This window comes from Molothrus aeneus, chromosome 13 (assembly GCF_037042795.1).
Source record: "Molothrus aeneus isolate 106 chromosome 13, BPBGC_Maene_1.0, whole genome shotgun sequence".
Lineage (NCBI taxonomy): Eukaryota > Metazoa > Chordata > Aves > Passeriformes > Icteridae > Molothrus > Molothrus aeneus.
The window spans coordinates 5,891,184-5,913,112 of NC_089658.1; the positions used below are offsets into that span (position 1 = coordinate 5,891,184).

At 36.1% G+C, this 21,929-nt stretch overlaps 1 protein-coding gene across 2 annotated transcripts in view; it reads left to right on the forward strand.

The window, feature by feature from the left end:
- Positions 1-16,251, forward strand: part of LRRC49 (leucine rich repeat containing 49) — a 40,380-nt gene extending 24,129 nt beyond the window's left edge. For both annotated transcript variants that reach the window (XM_066558973.1, XM_066558974.1), the window contains 7 exons: positions 1,926-2,009; positions 4,701-4,852; positions 6,829-7,066; positions 8,301-8,486; positions 12,267-12,376; positions 13,050-13,203; positions 15,193-16,251. In XM_066558973.1, coding sequence (XP_066415070.1) covers positions 1,926-2,009; positions 4,701-4,852; positions 6,829-7,066; positions 8,301-8,486; positions 12,267-12,376; positions 13,050-13,203; positions 15,193-15,399 — 1,131 coding nt within the window. In that variant the 3' untranslated portion in view covers positions 15,400-16,251. The remainder of the gene's footprint in view (positions 1-1,925; positions 2,010-4,700; positions 4,853-6,828; positions 7,067-8,300; positions 8,487-12,266; positions 12,377-13,049; positions 13,204-15,192) is intronic.
- Positions 16,252-21,929: the final 5,678 nt, after the last annotated feature.

Genomic DNA, 21,929 nt, shown 5'->3' on the forward strand with positions numbered 1-21,929 from the left:
TGGTTTTTAGACAAAACACTAACAGAATAATGTAATACATAATTGGGATAATATTTTCAGTTCTTAAAATTCTGGATCATATAGTGAGGAACAGTACATTTTTATTTACATTATTAATGATGCATTCATATTTGTGACATATTGTCTGTGTGGGGTTTGTTCATGATTTCCACAGCCTGCCTGAACCCTGAACCATCCCATTCACTGCTGGATTTCATTGTGTGATGTTTTGTTGGAGTGGCATCTAGAAGGCCTTCTGTATCCACGAGCCCTTTTATTTTGTCATTCAGTTACTGGTGATCTCCTTTAACATGCACTGGTGACCTACAGAAGTCCTTCTAACCAGGATTGTGCTGTAACTCCATGGCAGTAGCCCCTTGGAAATATCCTGTTTAGGAATAGCTTAAAAGCCCAGTAGTAGAGGAGGCTGCCAACAGAACTTCACCAGTGAAAGACAAGTTGCATTGAGAATAAATAAATTAAAAAAAAAAAAAAAGTTAGGGGCTTTCCAGTTAGTGTTCCAAGGAAATTCTTGCATACAATTTTGTTATAGAAGCTTGCTCTGTGCAAAGCCTCTTGCCTTACTGTGCATTGAGGTACTGCTGTTGTTAATATATGATATTAGGATAGTCATGGAGGAACAGTTTGAAAATCTGTTCTTTAACCCCTTTTCAGACTGGTGCCAAATTCCATGGTGTGTCAGTTGGTTTCAGGGGGACTGTACACACATCAGAGTAAGTCTGCTACGTGCACTGAATTTCTTATGCTTTGGAAATTGTTTTCTTAAAAATGTAATGGCCCTGCTAAGTGTGAAGTTCCTGTTTTGTTTTCTCTTCCAGTAAGCACTCACCCATGTGCTTAGGGGCTCTTACAATGCTCTAAACATAGCATGTTGTATTTATGCAGAAATTTTGACATGTCAATTTGTCTTATTGGTTGATGGTGCTTTCTGTTCATTTTTGTTTGTTAATTTTGTTAACATATAACTTTTCCAGAAAATGAAAAGATTTGGACAGGAGCTTTCTATTTTGAGGAAATGAAAACACTTTTCATATGTTCTGGGAAGAGGCTTCAATAGAAACGCCCAAATGGCATGTGAAGTAAATCAAAATAAGTTAAAGTATGCTTCCCAAATATTTGTGTTGGAAAGAATCTACACTTTTTACTTCATAGTGAACATTTTCTTTTGTTACTTGGAAAATATATGTTCTAAAAATACTGTGCTGTGAGAATGTTTAGACTTCTGTAAACAAGGGGCATCCAACCTAATATGGCTATTGCAGTATCAAATTGCTGTACCAGGAAAATGAAACAGCTTCACTTGCATTGTTTAGAAATCAATGACTTTCTTCTTGAGACTTCATCATTAGGCAATAATGTTGATGAGGCATAATGGTCATGGAATAGCTAACTTGGAAAATGTTCTGTTCTTCTCAAGTTCTGTTGCTGATTGAGAAAAGCCAGGCCCAGAAAAAAGCTTATAATGATAAAAATTAATCCTGAATTGTGATTCAAGCATAACTAGAACCCAGCTTTTTTGCTCTGTGTGTTTTTTACAAAAAAAAAAAAAATCCTGGTAATTGCAAAAACTACTAAAAAGATATATTGCAGTGTCATATCTAAAAATATTTTTCATGGTCACCATATGCTTTATACTTTTTCAAAGACTCTTACATATATTACTTTTAACTTGCTTTATCTTCAGCATTTTTATCTGAGTAGTAATTTATTCTGTTTTTCTTGACTTATTTATAATTAACAATTTGATTGGTTTTAATGGTATTTAGATGATAAAAATTCTAAAATTGTGTTAAAATGAAAATTTCCATTTCAAATACCAACACAAGAACATATTTTATCAGTAATACTTTTCAGAACTGGCTTAGTTCCTCCCTTTAGGAATTTGTGTTTCTTTTTTCCTCCAGGAAGAAGAAAGACGTATGGCATCTATTGCAGCCAGGAAAGAGGAAGAGAGGAAGCGTGAAAGCCACAGACAGACCTTGCTTAAGGTATTGTCATGGCTGTTCTAAGGTTACTGTAAACCAGTTCACAGCAATCATTTATATCCCTTTTTTGGCTGTAGATATTGTATTATATACCCTAATATGCCTCCATCTATTTTCACAGCTTCAACAGTGCACTCCATGACTGAAACTCTATTCAGTCAAACATGCAAGGTACACTTTAGCAGAAAGCCCATGTTGAACCACGAGTGTGATACATGTCAGTGGATGGCAAACTTCATTTTCCTAAACCCAGGCTAAACTAAAGGACATCTCCAGTGATTTCACATTCCTTGGTCTCCCCTTTCCAGGTGACCACTCTGGTGTTCTCAAGTAGTTTTTCCTTCGTTTTCTCCCTTGAGTTTGTTCCTTTCTGTGGATAGAGTGAAGGGGCCCTGAGGGCACAGGCAGGCTCCAGCTGTGTCTCTGTCAGCACAACTCTGATCTATCTTATCTCCCAGCCCAGCTGGCCTGCTTGGTGCTGACACACACAGGCAGAAGTGCCCCACCAGGGCAGACCCTGCTGCCCTCCAGAACACTCTTCATGGGCTGCTGACTGCATGAGCTGTGCTCCTAATAGGAGACCAAAGATCCAGAATCTAAGAGTATCTTCATTCCATTTGCTGTGTGAATATCATCATCTGGCTCCAAATCTCTTTTTTTGGTGAAAAAAGTGCCTACTTTTGTTGTTGTTGTTGTTGTCAGCCAGTAATGCCCGTACAAACAATCTCCTTCCATTTGGCATTCAAATAAACAAGAAATGTTCATGTCCATATTAAATTTCCTAGGTAAAATCATATTTCATGAAGGGGATTAGACTGGATTAGTTGCAGGAGGCCATAAGAAGTGTAGCAAACATATAGAACTGAAAAATAAAAAGACACAAACAGAATGTTAACAGTGTGTTAAAAGATGTTTTAAGTATATCAAAACCCCCCAAGAGAATAGGGGTGAAAAATTTTGTGTCCAGTGAATAAGATTCTTGTATATTTGTATCCTTGTATATTTCTGTTTGATTAAAAATATTGATATAATAAAAAAAGACTTAGATATGGTTTGAGAGGTGGTTTTGGGTTTTGTAAGCAGTGTGTTTGTTTGGTTTTGGTATTTCTTCTTTCCCTGCAAGATATTGATGTATTTAAAGTATCTTCAGATTTGAAGTGTTAGTGATAGATCTTAGTAGCATCAAGAAATGGAAAATTAGTAAAGAATTTTCACACATGACATTGTCTCATGCTGTTGAAAGTGTGTCTCTGACTAGAAAAAAAAAAGTAGGTATTTATTTGTAGTTTGTGTTCTTAATCATTGATATAATATTTCCTTGTAGCAGAGAGATTCTTTGACTTGGTGGCCTAGATTTTGAGGTGCTTTTTGCTAGTGGAAAATTTCCTTAGAAGAAAAAATATTTTTAACACCTAGTGTCATCATTAATCAATTTCAACATTACAATTTAGACTTTATTTTATCAAAGTATATTTCCTATCTTCAAATAGTTAAGTGGCATAACAGTAAAACACCAATATTTTTCATATGATTTGATGATTTTGTAGATTTTCCTTTGTGAATGAGTTGTTATGATTCAGGCTTTTTTCCTGTTCTACACATTTGAGCTGAAGGAACAAATATGACATAGATACAATGTCCAGCAAAAAAAGTTGTCAACTATAGGTTTCTTCATAGTAAAATCTGAAAAAATATTTAGAGAATTATGTTCTGCAATTTTCTTTTACCATCACATTTCTCCAACATTTCTTATGCTATATGAAGTGTAAATGAAATTATAGGCACTCGTTCAGTAGCAAACATTTGCTGTTTTCCTGTATGCACTGCATTGAAAATGTTTATTTCACCAATGTCATCTCTTCTTTTTCCCTTGCTGATACTTGTCTGTCCAAACAACAGAATTTCTTCATCTCTTTTTCCAGACTTCTCTTTTATTGCTTCCAACCCACTCTTCTGGGAAAGCTTGAGATGTGCTTTGAAATGTATAGAGAATGTCATTCCTTTCCAACAGTGGTTGAACTTAATATTTACTGGAACAAGAGAAAGTTACTGCTAGCAGAATCTTCACACTTGTAAAGTTTGCTTTATGTAGAAGGAATTCATGGAAGTTTTTGAAGTTCTGTAGGAATCCAGCAGCCCACATCTGAGGGCTAACAAAGCAGTAGAGCTGTACAGTAATTGAGGTTGAGACCCTAAAGCCTTGAGAACCAACAGAATTTTCTAAAGATTGTTGTGATAAAAACCACTGATGATTCCAGCTTCCCTCCCTTTCTGTAACATGGAGCTCGGTCATTGTGGAAGTCTGTAAGTGTAGAGCACTGACCAGAGAGCGTCAGAACTCCCATGGCAAATGGAACATGAACTAGAGTTTTGAGCTCTTTGAAATGGAAAAACTTGCAGAAGTAGCAGTTTCCATGTCCTAAGTAACTTAACTTCATGCTTTCATAAGCTGTGGGTTTATTATGTTACTTTTCTTGTTTCTTTATTGCAAATTTTGTGAAATTATGTGCTGGCACTTATGCAAAATAGCACTAGAACAATGCATTGATTTTAATGCATAACCACCAACCACTAGTACAGTTTCTTCAATCTGAAACAATTTAAAATGTTTTGCTTGAGCAGCATATTTCAGACCAAACAAATGTGCTGCCCCTGCCCTGTCACACTCACGGTGCCTGGTGTGTCTCGTTTCAGGAAAAGAAGCGGTTAACGATCGGTAACATCGCTCGGCAGTGGGAGATCCAGCAGAACCAACTCGCTCTTGAGGCTTCTTTAAACAAAGATAAAGAAAATGAGCCCTGCCAGATCAATGGCAGTGCTGCATATGTATTTCCTGAAGAAAGCAGGTATTTTATTTGGTGATGCTTTTACCTGTTCAAGTCTTCAGTTCCAGGTTACTGCTTCTCACCCCTGAGATCTCACTGTATTTCATTATCAAAAGTACTATATATGCACAGCAACCCTGGAAAGATGGCTTACTTTGCTTTTGACTATTAGTAATGAGTAACATGTTTAAAAAGAAATAGAACAGCAACTCAGTGCCTAAAGAAGTGCAAGCTAAATTATTATGTGATTTTGCTAAATAAAGGACAACTTCATGTTTACAAGAAATGTTAAATGTGAATTCCTGAGCCTTCTTGAGGCTGTTCATTTCCTTAACAGCTTAGATTGTTGCCTTCAGTTTAAATGAACAAAATGAAGATGTATGAGCGTTATGAAGATTTGTAATCTCTTTGTGTATCAAGAGGTTTCATAGTGGAATTCAGGCTCTTAGTCTGAACTACAGCATCTTTTATTGGACTGCTTTCACACCCATACAGTAACAGTAGCAATTACCAGACTTAGTTTTATTCTCAAGATTATTTTAGTATTTTTTGGTTTAAAAGATATTATTTTTGCTTATTTGCTTTAAAAAAAGTGGCCATGTGGCCAGAAACCACTGCAGAACTTAATGAGCAGTGTATGCCTTGGATTGGCTAAAACCAAAGTAGCACTTCAACCTTGGCTAGCTCGAGCAAATGCCTGAAAAAATAGTCTGCACAAATTCAATAGCAAGTACAGCTTCCTGCTGTCCCTGGTCAATGCTGCAAATGTCAGGGATGCTCAGGAAGTCTTTGTCTCTCACAAGTAGAACCCATCTGAGTTTCAGTCTTGTGTGGCTAGAACTGCTTCTTATCTCCAGTCAAGTGCTACATCTTTTGAACCCCTTTTTCCTTCGCATTTTTAAATTGCCATCATCTTTTCTATTCTTGTGCTTCCAAAGGTTTCCCCTCAATGCATTTATCCACTGCTTTATTGCCTGCTTGGTTTCTTTGCCATTTAATTCAGTGGTGGTAATCCCTCCCCCATGACCAAGTCAGTGTAACTATGGTAGTTTGACTGTTTGTCTGTTAATGAAAAAATTGCCATTGCTTGAGAAATGATGCTCTTTTGATGTATGTGTTTTATCATAGTGAAGAATTGCAAGATGAGCTACTAAGCAATAAAATTGCAGGTGCAATTCAGAATAGAGAAGTAATTAAAACCTCACATATGAAGTGGTGGGCTCTCAACATTTTCAGTTGAGTGAAATTTTAGAGTTCTGATTCTTATTGTCAAGAGAACATCAGTCAAATGATTGCTACTAGTCAAAATACATTAACAAGACTAAGAATGTGGTAAAGAATAAAGTAATAACAATCATCACATAACTTTCTAAACCTGTAATTTGTGCTTATCCTGAGGTCTCTGTACGCTTTAGGTCCAGCCAGATGAGTGTGTCATGTTTGAGGTAGGACAAAAAGAAATCGTTTTCAGGAATACCTGGATTGATTGCTTAATTTAAAAATTGCTCTTGTGAATTGGAAAGGTCACATTGTTTGAAAGCAATGCTTGAGTTATTGCTTATGTCCACTTTTACACTTCACATAGCAAACAGAATGTGAAGGCGACATTGCTTAAATAAATAGATTGTTTGAAGCTTGGTTTAGATGTCTAAAGCAACACAAAACATGCTAGGTTACCATTCTGAGCTTAAATTTTAAAGCCAATTACTAAATGTGAATGGACTCTTTATTTAATTTGACCCCACCACCAACTCAAATACACCCAGACCCTTTCTGCTGAAGAAGTAGAACAAATACAGTGTTACTTGATGGAAGAAGGGTTTTCCAGCCTTTATATATTTGAACCAGATGGGGTACTGAAAATGAATGAATACTGAGAAATGCCATTGCATTTGACAGTTGAGTTTTGGTAAAAGAAAGGACTGTTACTTGATAGAGTGATGATATTATTTCAAAATCATCTCATTTATATCACTGTATTTTTATTTCCTCTACAGATCTCTTGATACAATCCTGAGCAGTGCAGTACAAGGCTTGTCTGTTCTGGAGTCTCATTTAGTGGAGGTGGAAGGAGACACTCTTGGCTTGTATGGCTCTGGGGCACTGGAGTGCCTGGATCGAAACTGGAGTGTTCAAACAGCTGGCATTATTGCCACAGTCTCCTTCATGTTCATAGAATTTGATGAAATTGTTCAAGTGTTAGCAAAAGTGAAGACAAAATTCCCTAACTGTGTGGTGAGCATGCCTCATGTTTCAGCTTTGAACAGCTATGGAATATGGATTGTTTAATAGAACCTTACTTTGGCATACCCCCCCCCACTAAGTGCTTTCATGTGAATAGATACAGTTAAGAATGGCATATTTTCTTCTGTTATAATGATAACCTTGATACTTAAAAATTAATAATTTAAATTTGGATTTATTTTCAGACTGATTTTTATTTCTTTTAATTCCTTTGACCTACCTAATTATTTTTAAGTTGCAAACCTTGTGTGTAAATATAGTATTGTTCTTTACTATTGTTATGAAACCATGGTATCAGGAAGACTTCATTTGTGTCCAAAGAGCAAATTGCTGATAGGATAAAAAGATGAAGATTAGAAGGAATAGCTGACTAAATAAGCACAGTTAATGAAATTCCTCAGTTCTTTATAGAGAAAAGCAACATGAATGAGAAGTCTCTTCAGTTTGTCTCTTTTTTTCTTAGTCATTCAAATCAGTCATTTTGATGCAGATAGTAAAATAGAAATAACAAACATTATCTGAGCAAGCAACTTGTAGCTGAGAGTGATTGGCTCTGGAGCTCCCTGCTGCTTCTCAAGATTTTGAGTATAACAAAACTTAATAGTTTAATTGAGACTGATCAATTTGTGGGGAGCTCAAGACAAATTTATCTGTCTTAATGAAACCATTGTTTCACTGTGGGTGGGGGACAATTTGTGGGTGATAGCAGAATCACAACTAAATTTTTTTCTTCATCAACTTTTCCCCCTAGCTCTTCCAGCATTAATGCTACTATGTAGCACACACCATGTTCATAGGAACGTTGGTGTAGGGCAGGAATGATTTAGGCCAGCACCCTGTGCCTGAAAAGGGCAGAATATTTTAAAAGCGTGTATTGTACTTACTTTTATCTGTAGATATTGCAGGTGCTTTACTTGTAGAATTAAAGTAGGCATTGTTTAAGTAGTATCATTGCTTTATGTAACATTGAAAATATTCCTGCTTTAAGTAAAGAATTTAGAAATTGCTTGGGGCTTGTAAGGTTGACATCTCTTAGTATAGGTAATACAGCAGTTGGTTGATACATTGATGTGTTTTGCTACAGCGATCTCAAATGAAATGGGCTCAGTTGCTTCATCAGACACATGAGTGTTACAGTTTGAAAATGGAGTGGCACAGAATAGAATCACTGTGTTCACTCTTTATTGTTTCCTTATTTAATTTGTTGGGGTTTGACTTTCTTTAGCACCTGAAGTTTAAGGAGACAAATCTTGTGGCGCTGCAGCAGTTCAATGCCTTGGCTGAGATGCATCGCATGGAACAGCTGACAGTTGATCCTCAGGGAAATCCAGTTGTCAACTTCACTTTGTGGAAATACTATGTTCTCTTCAGACTGAACCATTTTAATCTGCAGAAGATAAATGGAGAGAAGGTAGCATGGTCTTGCTTCTTATAATTGTTCTTACAGGATAAATTAGTGTTGTTTTAAAAGAGCAGATGAATTCCTAATGAAATGAGCACAACCCTGTCAGTGTCTTCTCGGTATCAGGGGGAAAAGATTTAAGTAGACTTCACCATGTAATTTCTTGTGCAATTAATACTAAAATTAATAATATTTAGTAAAATTATGTGAAATTATTATTAAAGAACTGCCCAATTGCACTTGATTTTAAGAAGCACTTTTTAAGGAAATCACAGCACTGACATTGAATACTTAGGCAAAAATGTGTTTGACAGAGTCCTTAGTAGTTTACTGTATATGATTATTTACAATTGCCAGTGTTACAAAATACCATAGAATCATATTTTCTGCTTTAAGCCTGTTACAGGAAAAGTCTGTCAAATACAATTTTAAAAAGTTTTTCTGCTTGCTATGTACAAGATTTTTAGGGTGCATTTTTTGTTGTTGAGTGAACATTTCGTGTTTAAATAAACATAAAGTTAGGACACTAATATTGTTGTTCTTTGTATACTATGTGTTCCCCTTTACATCAATTGAAATTAAATTTATTCAAGCATATAAACCAGCTATTTTATACTTGGGCTTTGATCATAAAGGGGGTGAAAATAGTTACAATGCAACACAATGTATGAATACACATTCAATTTTAAATGCTAAATAAGTTTAAGAGATGTTATGGAAGTTAATTAGAGCAAAAATAATACACAGCTTTAGTATTTAGATCTGGTATTTTAATTTGGTCATCATCATATGTTTTGGATTAGATATACTTGTTATCTGATCCAGCCAAAGCTGGATGTTGTAGTTCACTTGGTTTTAGTTATATAAAACATAGATTAGTCACTCAGAAGAGTAAGAGTGGGTAAAGAGCTTAAATGAATTAACTAGCAAGGAAAGGATGGAAATAGGGCTCACTCCAACAGCACAGTATCTTGAAAAGGAAAAAAATATAACTATAGTAATCCCATGAAAAATATAGAATAACTTCAAAATAGTACTTTGCTGAAAAAATGCTCTTCAAATTTGATTTAAAAAATAGAAAGTTTATTTCTTTTTTTACTACATCATATTTTCAAAATCTACTAGTGATTCGGATGAAAAGCAAATAGATAATTCTTGTGTTTGGTCTTCATGGAGAGAGAAAGTAACACAACTGTTTAAGTAGACTTTTTGTTACAATCTCAAGGTCAACAAATTCAGTCTCTGAGGGAAAACTTTGTATTTAATAGTTCTTGGGGATTAATTTAGTAAATGGAGCACATGTAGCACAGCATGATTTTATGTAGGGCATATATCAGATCTTAAATATGTATGACAAGAACATTTTTGTCCTCAACAAACTTTTTCAGCCAGACCACACTACATGAAGATGTGCATACAGAATTTTTTCTAGTGTCATTAATCATTTGAAAAGTGTCTTAGCTAAGCAGAAGAAAGAGATGAGCTCTGATTGCTGTTTTTCATTACTCTACAGCAGAAGTCATGATGTTCAGCTTTGCAGATGTGTATACCTATTGGATTAACATGAGTAATAAAAAATTCTATTTCAATGTAAAGAACACAACCCCTGAAGTGATTCTCAGACCTTAGATCAGCCCTAAATAACAGTTCCAGATGACAGAAAGGGAAATGTGCATATTCTGCTATTCTGATCACCATTTGTGTGCAGTGTTTGTGGAGACCATATTGTGTTGTCAGCTCTGAGGTACGCAGAGTTGCAAAATAAAAGCAATATATACTAACTGAATTAACTAAATAAATTGCATCATTCTAGCACTATCAAACTGTAAAAAACTTCTTTAAAAAAACTTCTATTTTCTCCCCAGCCTTCCCCCACCATTCCACTTAATATTCCAGGCTAGAAGCTGAGTGTTGGTCTCCCCCTAACAATAATTCTGTGCCCTTGTCCAATTGTTACATTTACTAACTGTGAAGAAGCAAATTGTCTTTATTGAGATACTACATTAAATTCTTCCCAGTGATAGTAATCTCAGATTAATTCTAAACTCAGATTAATTCTAAGCTGTCCAGGTTTGAAGTTACCAAGCCCTCCAGAGTGCTGTGCACCCCGTGGTATGGGATAGAGTGTGACAGATGCATCCCTGTGCCTTTGCAGGGCTGCTGGCACAGTCAGTGCCTACTCTGTGCACTTGGCAAGGAGCAGGCATAAAGCCTTACATTTATGTGATACCACCGTTATCATCTTTTTGTGATTAATGGAGCAAACAATGCACTGCACTAAGATAGAGAACATGAGTTTCTGTGAGCTGGAGACTGTATTCAGCATTGCTGTCTCTGTTGACCTGGTCCTTATGCTTCTCTTAACATAAATAAATACATTAAAATCACTTATTTCTCCAGCAGGCATTTCTGCCTGCACTGGGCTTTGTTTCCCTAGCTGCCTTCTGTGCTCTTTGTTTTAGACCTTGCTTCTGTTGCAGACTGTTCAGCAAGGTCATCTACTCCTAGGCTACTAAGTAAGACTTACTTAATTTTAAATGAAAATTAACAACTCCACTGTAAAAATTGAATTGACATTTCTAATTGACTGATCTGTGTTTTGACTAAATTTACCCCTACATTATGCTATAGCAGTATACTTTAGGCAACTGTAGATTGTATAGTCTCTAAACATTACACAAGAATACAATAAAAATCTGTTAATGTGGATCAAAATTCCATTTTATGCATGCATTTCAATAGCACAGAATACAAAGTTTATCTGGAAGTGCTTAGTAAATATTGTGAGTATTGAAGTGTATTTAATAATGGTTGCTCTCCCAAAGTATGTCATAGGGTGAATGGAAATTAAATTTCATCCAGAAGTTAAGAAGTCAATGAGTAAGGTTCATTGTCCAGTGTTATCCAGGTCAGATGGTGATCATAAAGATTGCTTCTGCACTCAGTACAAAAGCAGGAGTCCAGAAACTGTGCCAAGAAACTTTTGGCAGTTGAAGTCAGTTCATAGTCTGGCCATCAGGGAGAAACACAGGCCGTGGTCTCCAGAGACTACAAGCCAAGACAAGCAAAAAATAGTAACCAGCAGCACCAAAGAGTGAATCTCTTCCACTTTCTTTATGCTTTTCAATTTTGTGTAAAATGAATCCTGAAAATTTTTCAACCATTGAAAGTTAAAGAGCAGCTGGAACTTAATATTGAAACAACAGTATGGTAGACATTTAGAGAAATATAATGAGTGAACACTTATTTTCAGGAGCTGACAAATACAGAGAAAAATTTTTCCCTCTAAAGCCTCTCTTTTATAAAACCTTTTCCATGATGCTGCCAAAATAAGGGAGTCTGTAAGTTATCTTTTCACATGTGCATGCCCAGAATCTTTCTGTTTCTCCAGCATAGCTTAATCAGAAATTTTCCAGTAGACCTTTTTGTAAATGCATGCAGAATTAATATGTCTGGCCTTCAGAAAATGAATGTAAGGAACCTTTTTAAAATTCCTTACTTCACAAAGACTATCATGAAGCACGGGGCATCATGTATATACATTAAAATATCCAGAATGACAGGAAATAAAACAAGCACCAGTACCCCATCTGGTTTCTTCTAAAATACATTTAAAGTGCCAGTAGAAGCAAGTCTATGTTTTGAAGGTGTGCTTGCAACAGATCTGTGTGCAGTGTTCTATATAAAAAATTTCAGTTAATTCTCAATGTACATATGTAATGAAATATGAATGTGCTAATTTTGAAATGTAATTTTTTTCTTTTTTCTCCTCTTCCCACTGTCTCACAGGTTACTGAAAATGACATTGTAAAGGCAGAAAGGCTCTTTGGCATTCTGGCATATGTGGCATCTTCAGAGCTGCCTCATTACCGCATGCTTTCATTATTTGGAGAATCCAGGTAAAATACAAGAACAGAACTGGAGTTTGTCCAGAACGTGTTGTTTAACTCTTTTGCACACTGTTATAATAACTTCATTTTAAGTAAAAAGATGAAAATTTCACAAATACCATCTTCTAGAAGATAGGTCCTCTGCATAATGCACAGGTGTTACCAACTCCTGGTCTATGTAGCCAGAGGCTTTCCCAGACCTTGTATGAAGTCTGCTGAGGAGATGAAAAGGAATGTGCACACAAATGAACTGCATGTTCAATTCTGCATTTGTACTGGGATTGCTGAAGACTTGTGGACCTTCATGATGAGAACTGGTTATTTAGTGGGTGTTTTATAGTGGGTAATTAATGGTTAACAGATTTAAGAGTTGTTGTGTAAAAGAGACTGCCAAACCCCCTATTTTTAGTCTTCTATAGAAGACTATGCAGAAATACTTAATAAAAGTTAAAGCTGCAAGACTTCCTATTTAGGAGTTGCTATGTGATATCAGAGTCAATTGTTTAGAGACAAATTAATGAAGGGACATCTAGAGTCATATGTAATTAAATAACTTGAGGATGCAAAGTACTTCAAAGCTCAAAAATGTATGTTCAAAAGGAGAACCCCCCCCCTCACAATAGCTAGAAACATATGCACTTAAAAGTTTTTGATAATTAGGATTGTAAATCTCATTTCACAGGAGGAAGCAATTCCATTATCTGCTGGAGGGAAAGGGAAAGAAATCTGGGGCTGGGAGTGAGGAAAGTGGTGATAACAGAAGAAGTGGAGGGGAAAGCACAGCTCGAGCAACGTTGAATTACATGACAAAAGATTTTCATATGGAAAAGCTTGAGGTAAATATATCATTACAAAATATTTACATTTTCCTTTAGGTAACCTTAGGCTACTACTCTTTGAATTTATCTGTATGTCAAGTTTCAGTTGTGCTATTGAGAATGGTGATTTTAAAAGATCAGTGCTTAACGTATTTACATATCTGATTTTATCTAACTGATCTTTTCCTCTAAATACTGGAAAATGTTCAGTTTCTGTCCTTGGTGATGTGATTCCTGAACAATGCCATAGTCTCAGAAATACTTTCTCACCTACAAGCCATATGGAGTGAACACAATTTTTTAGGAAGAAAAATGTATATTGTGCGTGTTCAATTTTCCCTGAATGAATTGGTGAAGAACACCTTCAGACAACACATGAGATAGTTCAGGCTGTAGTAACAAAAAGCTGCTTCCTAGCTTTTAAGTGAGCTACAGGAAAATAAATATATAAGCAAAGTACTAGGTTTAATTATTAATAAAATTGCAAGCTGGCTTGTTTCAGACAAGGGCATCAGTCACGCTTGTTTTAGTTTGTGTTTTTGATCTGCTCACTCTTTTGCTTGGGCAGAGGGGAATTGTTCCCAGCCACAATCTCCCTTCTGAGCAATCATCATGAGTTCTAACTGTAGGCACTCTGCTTCCCACATTTGTCCCATTGTTTGCTTTTTGATTATGTGGAAATATGTAAATCCTGTAGTGCAAGAAATTAAATCAAATTCAGTAATCACTGAATCTTTTATTCCATTGTGGTATTATTATCTTAGATCCACAGCAGAAGAAGGAGACCATGACTGCATGTGTGGAGGGTTTAAATTAAATTAAGAAAACATTTTAGTCTCAAAAACAGTGATAGCTCTTAAATCTTTGAATGGCATGGAGAAGACAGTGAAGTATTCCTGTTGTCCTTTACCACGGAACCAGCCCTATAATAAAATAAAATAGACTAAGCTTAGTATTTGTACAGTCCATTAAATAAATATGTTGTTTTCTCTTCCCAGTGCAGCAATTCCCACTTTGTCCTTTGCTGTAGCATTATGCATGTGGCAGCAGGTACTACAGGGTGTCACAAGATTATGTCCTGGAAAAAGGACTCCTTCCAGGTCCCCAGCAGCTGTAACCTTCACAAATGTGACACTGAAGAAGTGTATTGCTAAAGATGACAGTCTTGAGTCTTTGATTAATAATTTGGAGTTTTAGCTGAAACTGCTGGAAAGCATTTTCTCACCTTTATTAGTCATTAAAAACTTTTGTTTTGGTGACCTGAAGCATGATCTAACATTTTTAACACTGCTGCCATTCAAGCTAACTAGATATTTAGCTCCAATATAACTTACTATTCAAAGCTTAAGGCATTTTATAGAAACTTTGCTGAATCAGGGATTAATGCAGTTTGAGTTATTAAAATGCAGAGCTAGTAGTTGCACAAAGCATAGTATCTTTTTTATTATTTTTGAAAGTTCAGCTTACTTCAGTATCTAATGTAATACACATTAGGAACCAGCACTTGCCAGAGTGACTGTGGAAAAGGATGAGTACTGGGATGTTTTTCTATGACAATGTTCTTGTTAGGGCAGGTAGAGAACTATCTACTTTTCAACTGTTGTACTATAAGGATGAAATTCTGGGAAGGGAGAGAAGGAAAAGTAGTTTAGTGTTTAATAATTTCTGTAAATTTTCCCTGCTATGCCAGAAAGCAACACAAATTGTAATGCTGTTAACAGGCATTTATAGAATTACTTGAAAATTAATTTCAGATAAATTAATTACTTAATATAGTATGAACATTATGAATACATTAAGGTTCTGTGGCTACACTCATAAAAGCCTGGACATAGACCCTGAGCCATACAACTTAGAACCAGGGGGAGAAAGTACACAACAGCATCTGCTAGCTAATTGCTATGTTCTTTAGTTCATTCAATTTTTGAGAGGGTTTTTGTGGATTTGCTCTGGTTTAATCTTTTTTTCCTTTTTTTTAATACATTGTGTAATTTTTCTCTCATGCAGGAAATCAAAGAAAGAAAAACATTTTGCCAGACATACGTTGAGAACTTAGTGAAAGAAGCAGCTGACATCAATATGAAGAATGAATCCTTGCAGAAGCTCTGGCCTCAGCTGTTCATTGAGCTTGTCCGAGATGCAGTGCTGGAAATCCGCAATAAAAACTCCTACATGAAACTCTGCCTCCAGAGGATCACTGAGCAGAAACAGTAGAGTCCAGGCTTTTGGTTCACTATTCTCTCTTGTTTTACAAACTTAAACCAATAGAGTATGAAATTATCATCACTAGGGCATACTTCACTTCCTCCCCTCAAAAGGATGCCTTTAAATCTTAATTAATTCTTATTAGTTCTGAAATGAAAGTTTACTTTCATACTGCTTTACCAATGCTTCCTTGGCTATCTAAAGTGATAGCAAAGAAATGACTTGGTGATTGTTTTACTAAGTCCTTGTTTATTATTTTCTGCTACCCTTGATTCTGTAGTGCTACAGCATTGATTTTTAAGGAACAAATTTACAAAGTTTGCCTTATTTTTATTGAACACTTTTCAATTGTCACTTTTTTGACTGCTGCTGTTTAAAAACCCCAAGAATAGTAGCTAAATTTTTTATGACCAGAACATAATAAATTATTTTACACCCTGAACTTGATGAAGACTTATTATTATTGTTTAATTTGTCAGATTATAGAACACTTTTGCACATGAGAGTGCTCAGAATGTTGACATTTAATCAGCCTAATTCTCAACTGGACAAATTGCCCAAACCTAATTTCAAATGTTTTTTGTTAATGTTATTAAGGTTGTGTAAATTGTTATAGGTAAAATATGATTCCAGGGTATTCTCACTTGAGCTTTATTTTTATTTTGTTAAAATATGTTAGTATAATTTATTTTGTTTCTTGATTACTAACTTATTAACTTCTGAGGTTTGCCAAGATCAAATGAGCTAAAATGCATGCATTACATTTGGTAGGGAGACTGATAACTGCTATTCAGTTGTAATTCATTTCTGTGACTCTGTGAAAATTTCATATTATCAATAAAAATAAATTCTTCACTTTTACCTTTCACAGATAATATAAAGAAGTACTGTGTGCAAAGAAAAGACTTAATGCTGCATGAAGAGATGAGACAACACTTGCCCCAAAATCAACTGAAGGGGCAGAACAACCCCCCATTCCATAGTACAGTAACTGCCACAATAAACAGCTTGTCAGCTCCTGTCCAGAAATTGAATCTAGGAAGCCTTAGCAAGTCCAGCTGATTGCCATGGATGGCATTCAGATGCAGGTAGAAATTTGTGCCATTTAAATTTAAATTTTTAGTTCCATTGTATCTTAACTAAAACAATCCAAAACCTTTTTGCATTTTCTACTTAATTAAAAGTGTTCTTATTTTACTTGGGCTCATTTGTAAAAAAGAAACTAAAGAAAACTTCTGCAAAGATTTCTATGACTCAAAGGTAAGTTTATTTTTAAACTGTATCTAGAAGGTATTTTCTGTCAAAGCAGAGATGCAGATACAGTTTAATGTGTTTTTATGGCCAGAAAATCATGGAAGGTTTGGGTTGGAATGGCCTTTAAAGACCATCTAGTTCCAATGCTCTGCCAGAGGCAGGGACATTTTCCACCAGACCAGATTGCCCAAAGCCTTGTCCAGCCTGGCCTTGGACACTTCCAGGGATGGGGCAGCCAGGGCTTCTCTGGGTAACCTTTGCTGGGGCCTCACCACCCTCACAGGAAGAATTTCTTCCATAAATCCAATCTAAATCTTCCCTCTTTCGTTTCAAGCCATTCCCCCTTGTCCTGTCACCGCATGCCCTTGTTCCAATGCCCTCTCCAGCTCTCTTGGAGCCCTCATGGGCACTGGAAGGTGCTTTAAGGTCTCCCTTAACTCTTGTCCAGGCTGAGCAGACCAAGCTCCCTGAGCCCTGAATGAGTACAGGAATTAAATGGTCACAGGTGTTTTGGAGAGTTCAGCCTGCTTGCATTCAGGTCATGTTGGTGCATCTGTGTTGTCTGAGGGAATCCAGTTTCAGAGCATGTGACAGGTTAGCAGTGATGTGGGTACATCAATGTTAAATGCAATTTTCCATTTGGTTCATGTTATATTTGCTGGTAGCTGCTTTTCAGTCTGCAGAATGCAGTGGAGGTTAAGTCATTTAAATTCTAAGGGAGTGTTAGAATTCCTGGAGAAACTGCTCCAGTAGTTGATAGAATTTAATAGAAACAATCACCTATCTGGGCTGTTTGAGCTGCTTCATGGAATTTATAATAAGATTAGCTTGTTTGGTGGGATTTTTGTTTCCTTTCCATTGGAAAATTGCACCCTTGAGTTTTATAGTGCATTTTATTAAAGGAACAAATTAGGGCCCTGCAAAATGTGAGAACAGGAGAGTTTACATTAGAGAAACAGCCAGTGTAGAAATGATCATGCAATAGGTTTTTGGATCTATCATTTTCTTTACATAATTTCTGTGCCAAGGGGGTGCATGAAGCAATTCCAGCTTCTGCAGGGGGACAGAAAGCTCAGCAGCTGTGTGGAAGTGCAGAGCTCTCCTGATGATGTAGCTGGAACAGATGGGCCCCTTTTGAATCAGATTCAGCAGCAGTAAAAGAGTGGAAAAAAATGTTTTAAGAAGTTTGTATTGGTCTAGAGGAACAGGAAGTCCTCCATGGGAAAATCAAGAGAAAAGCCAGACTTTCTGATATTGAGTCTTTAGAAGCATAATCCTGGTTTGATGCTTTAAGGTAGGATCTTGAAAAAATGAATCAGAGAGTATTGATGGGGAGTTGTAGGAACATCTTAAAATGCTCTGTATTCCCAGGGGTCTGTGAGTGCTGCCAGTTTGGACTCTTTTCACTAAAAGCAGCTGTTTCATAACAGGATTGCTAAATGGCTGAAGTGAGGGTAGGTAGGCAGCTATTATAAATGAAGGAAAGATTAATGTTGGGCTCATAACTTCTTTTCACATAAAACCAGTAGGAAAAAAAAGGAACTTACATTTTGACTAATTCTTTTTAGGAAACAAGTGATAAATTAAAGTGATGTTAGGTCTAATAATACATAGAATTTTCAGCAGATGGAGGATCTTAAAATTGTTAGCATGCTAGATGTTGTTTTTGTGGTTACCCAAATAATTTCTTAATTCATAGAGACTCATGAGGTACATTCCTGTAGTTGCTTAGTACCTAAACATTTGAAGGTCATATAAGCAGCAAATTCTTAAATGTTCTGAAACTTAAGTGCCACACATAGGAACTTTCTATGGCTACAGATGCAAACTTATGAGTTAAAATAGCAATTGATATTGAAGCTAGGGAACCTTTTAATAAAACCTTCCAGTCTGAAAGCAGTTATTGCTTTCTTCTTCAAAAGCCTTTAAATGCTGCATAAAACCAAATTTTGATGTTGTTAATATTTCACTGATATCCCATCCAAAGTAAACTGTGATCCTCTCCTGTAGCCTGACTTCTGCACAAGACAGGAACTATTACTGTAAAATATCTGTATGTTAACTAGAAATCACCTTGAGGGTTAAAAAGATACTGTTCAAATCCTTTGGAAACTTTTTGGGTTGATTTTTGGATTATTTATGCAATTTACTTCTTTCCTGAGACAAATTTCTTCTGTGTCCAGCCAAAAGGAGATAATGATGTAGGATATTTTGTTTAGTTTCAGTTTAGCTGTTTCACACACGAAGGCCCCATTATGTCATGCAGAGTCACTGTTTGTTACACAACTGAAATTTGATCTTCACTAAGGAGACTGATGAGGAGCTGTATTTTGTACATTCCTTCTAATACAGAATCTGAAAAAGTAATAGAGCTGCATATTTGCTGCCACACTGGGAGAACAAATTCACTTGATGCAAACCAAAAGCTGATGCTGTCAGGTAGGAAGAAAAAGGTACTGGGAAAAGGTTTTAACTAAGCATAGAAGTGCCACTGCCACACTGCCTGGGACCAAGGGACACATCTAAATCCAGAAACAGCTGAAAAGTGTTTTCCATTATAGAAAAGTGAATTATCTTCTTCCACTGCTACAAATGTATTTTTATAATGTAAACTACACAAAATAATGGCAATAATAAGAAGGTTAACCTGTTAAAACAGATCTGCACGTGAAGTTAGGCTACTGTGGAAACAATAGTGACTCCACAATCTATGTATACATTCCATAATTTCAGGGAAAGTGTATCCTTTTTTAACCAGAACTATGGGCTGTAAAAGTGAAAATGATGTTTCCAATTTCTGCTTTTTATCACAGTGACACATCAGGATGAATTGGGTTTTGTTAGCTGCTTTATTTAAAGAAGCTAAGGCAAATATTTGCTATTTCTTCTTATTATGTCATAGTCATAAATATGTGATTTAGATTGGGAGGTCAAAATCACAATAGCAGCTATTTGGTTTGATTGAGAAAACAGACTGCTTGGATGTTTTTTTGTTTCCATATCACACAAACTCTGCTACATCTTGAAACCCAGTTCCAGTGAAATTATTTTTCTTTTTAAGTTGGAGGCATCAGATTTCAGAGATTTGTTAAGTCTTGGTGTTTTGCTACATATGTAGAGAACAAGGAGTGGGAAGGAGGAGACAGGCTATCACTTCGTTCTACTGTCTGATAAGGTGGTTTTTACTCCAAAGTGAATATAAATTGATTTATTTTTGCATGCAAATAGGAGTTAGTGTGGGCTATGCCAACTTGAGACAATCTTACAGAAAGCTGAGAGGGATCTGCTTACACACATCACCTCAGAGCTGGATTTGCTTGAGCATGAGCTAAAAAGCTGAATCTAAGGGACTGTTTATTCAACCAAAGTATTAACTTTGTTGGCAAGCTTTGCTAGGCTTCTGCTCTCGGGGGAAGGAGGAAAAGCTCATCTGGAGGAACTCTTGTCTCTGTTTGCTGTGGTGAAAACAGTATTTCTTTACAGGCTGTCTGTTGAGCCTTATATGCCATACTTCTGTACAGATGGAGTGGACAGACATTTCTGCTTATTGTATCAAACATAAGGAAACACTGGTGAAGAGCTGAGAAGTCTTAATGGGGGAAAAAATGACTCTCTTCAAATTGAAGTTATGTGGTTTAGGTGGGGTTTTTTTTCAGTTATGGATAGATATGTTACATGCAGAAACAAATTTGACTGATGTAAGTACACTGAGTGTATGAAAAAGTAGAAAACTGAAAGTTGGAATATTTATAACAAATCCAGGATTAGAAGCACCCAGCATGCCCAGGAAGTGGGTTTATACAAGATAACCCCATTGTCCTTACTACTGATACACTGGCTTGAGGAGGCCCTTATGGGTAGTAGTTCTATCCAGTTTTTTGGAAAATCCAGACTGGTGGCTTCCTGATTGCTGTGGGCTTTGGTTGATTGGTGCACTATAAAATAATGTGATCAAGACAGAATAATCATATTTCTTGGTGATGAATTGTGTTGGTTAATGGCATGACAATTCTTAATCCCTTTTTTGTTGCAATTTTTCCCAATTAGGCAGGTACTTGCATACTAAGGAAAATCTTGTGTGCAATCTTCATTCTCATAGAGTGCATGGCATGCGGTGTATTACTGCATCCATAACTTAGAAATTTTCCACTTTCAAATTATTCCTTTCACTTCTGTTTGAGTTATATGGGTATTCTAGAGGTTAAAAGTTGCAATTAACAATATTCCATTTTGCACTTAACAAAACTGGAACTTTTAATGAACACTGAGCGGGTCATAAAAAAGTGCATTCCTTCTGGAATTCTAGACATGGATAGCATAAACAGCATTAACCTTTTCAAAACAGCAAGAATGATAGCTTTCAAGGGTAAAGGTAATAATGCAAAGCCTTTCTGTATGTAGTATTGAGCACTTGACACTTCAGCACAGGAGAAGATGTCCCAGAATGATAATGGCTGCCATCTATTTATAAATGTATCATTAGACAAGAGACTGTAAAGTTAATTCTGACTACAGTGGTGAAGAAATTGTGGCTGTGAATGTGATGTTTGTCCTACATGCTCACTCGTCTAGACATCTTACTTGGTCATGCAAATAACAGTGGTCACAACCAATAAAAGAAATCATTGCAATATGTGGAGAAGCTGTGACTTTACAGTGATAAAAAATGCTGAGTTCATTGATTAGCTATTATACGACACTTAGACATTATACTGTGATACAATATGTGCTGTGGTTTGTGTTCTAGTTGGATATGTAGCACATTTGCTGCCTATTTGCATTAGGTTTCAATGATCTATGCTTCCTCATAAAATCATCATTCTGAAGAGTGATGAAAGAAGCACAGAGTACAGCTTTTCTCAGTTTCTAACTCAGCACTGACAATAGAGTATATTTGGCTTCATACAACTTTGTATCCTGGATAAAATCCTCGTGTTAGAGCTCTCAGAGTCATCTGACTGAAGCTGAGTGTAGTCCCCTCTGTAATGCAAAGTTTAGATTCAAGCTGACACACTGCTGAAGAGTCTCAAAGGTATTTGCATTGAGTTATGTTGTTTATTAGGATGCACAATCAAAACAAGAAAATCCAAACTAGATAACCTATGTGAGCTAAAACCTTTGATGCTGTTGAAGTTGTTGCAAGATTCCTAGTCATTTGAGTAAGAATTTTTTTATATATATGGTGATGACTGTTGTGTCTTGCGCCTCAGATTAGAATCTCATTTAGATTAGAAACTCCTCTAGATTCTGTATTGCCTGGAGGACAATAGACACTTCTACAGTGT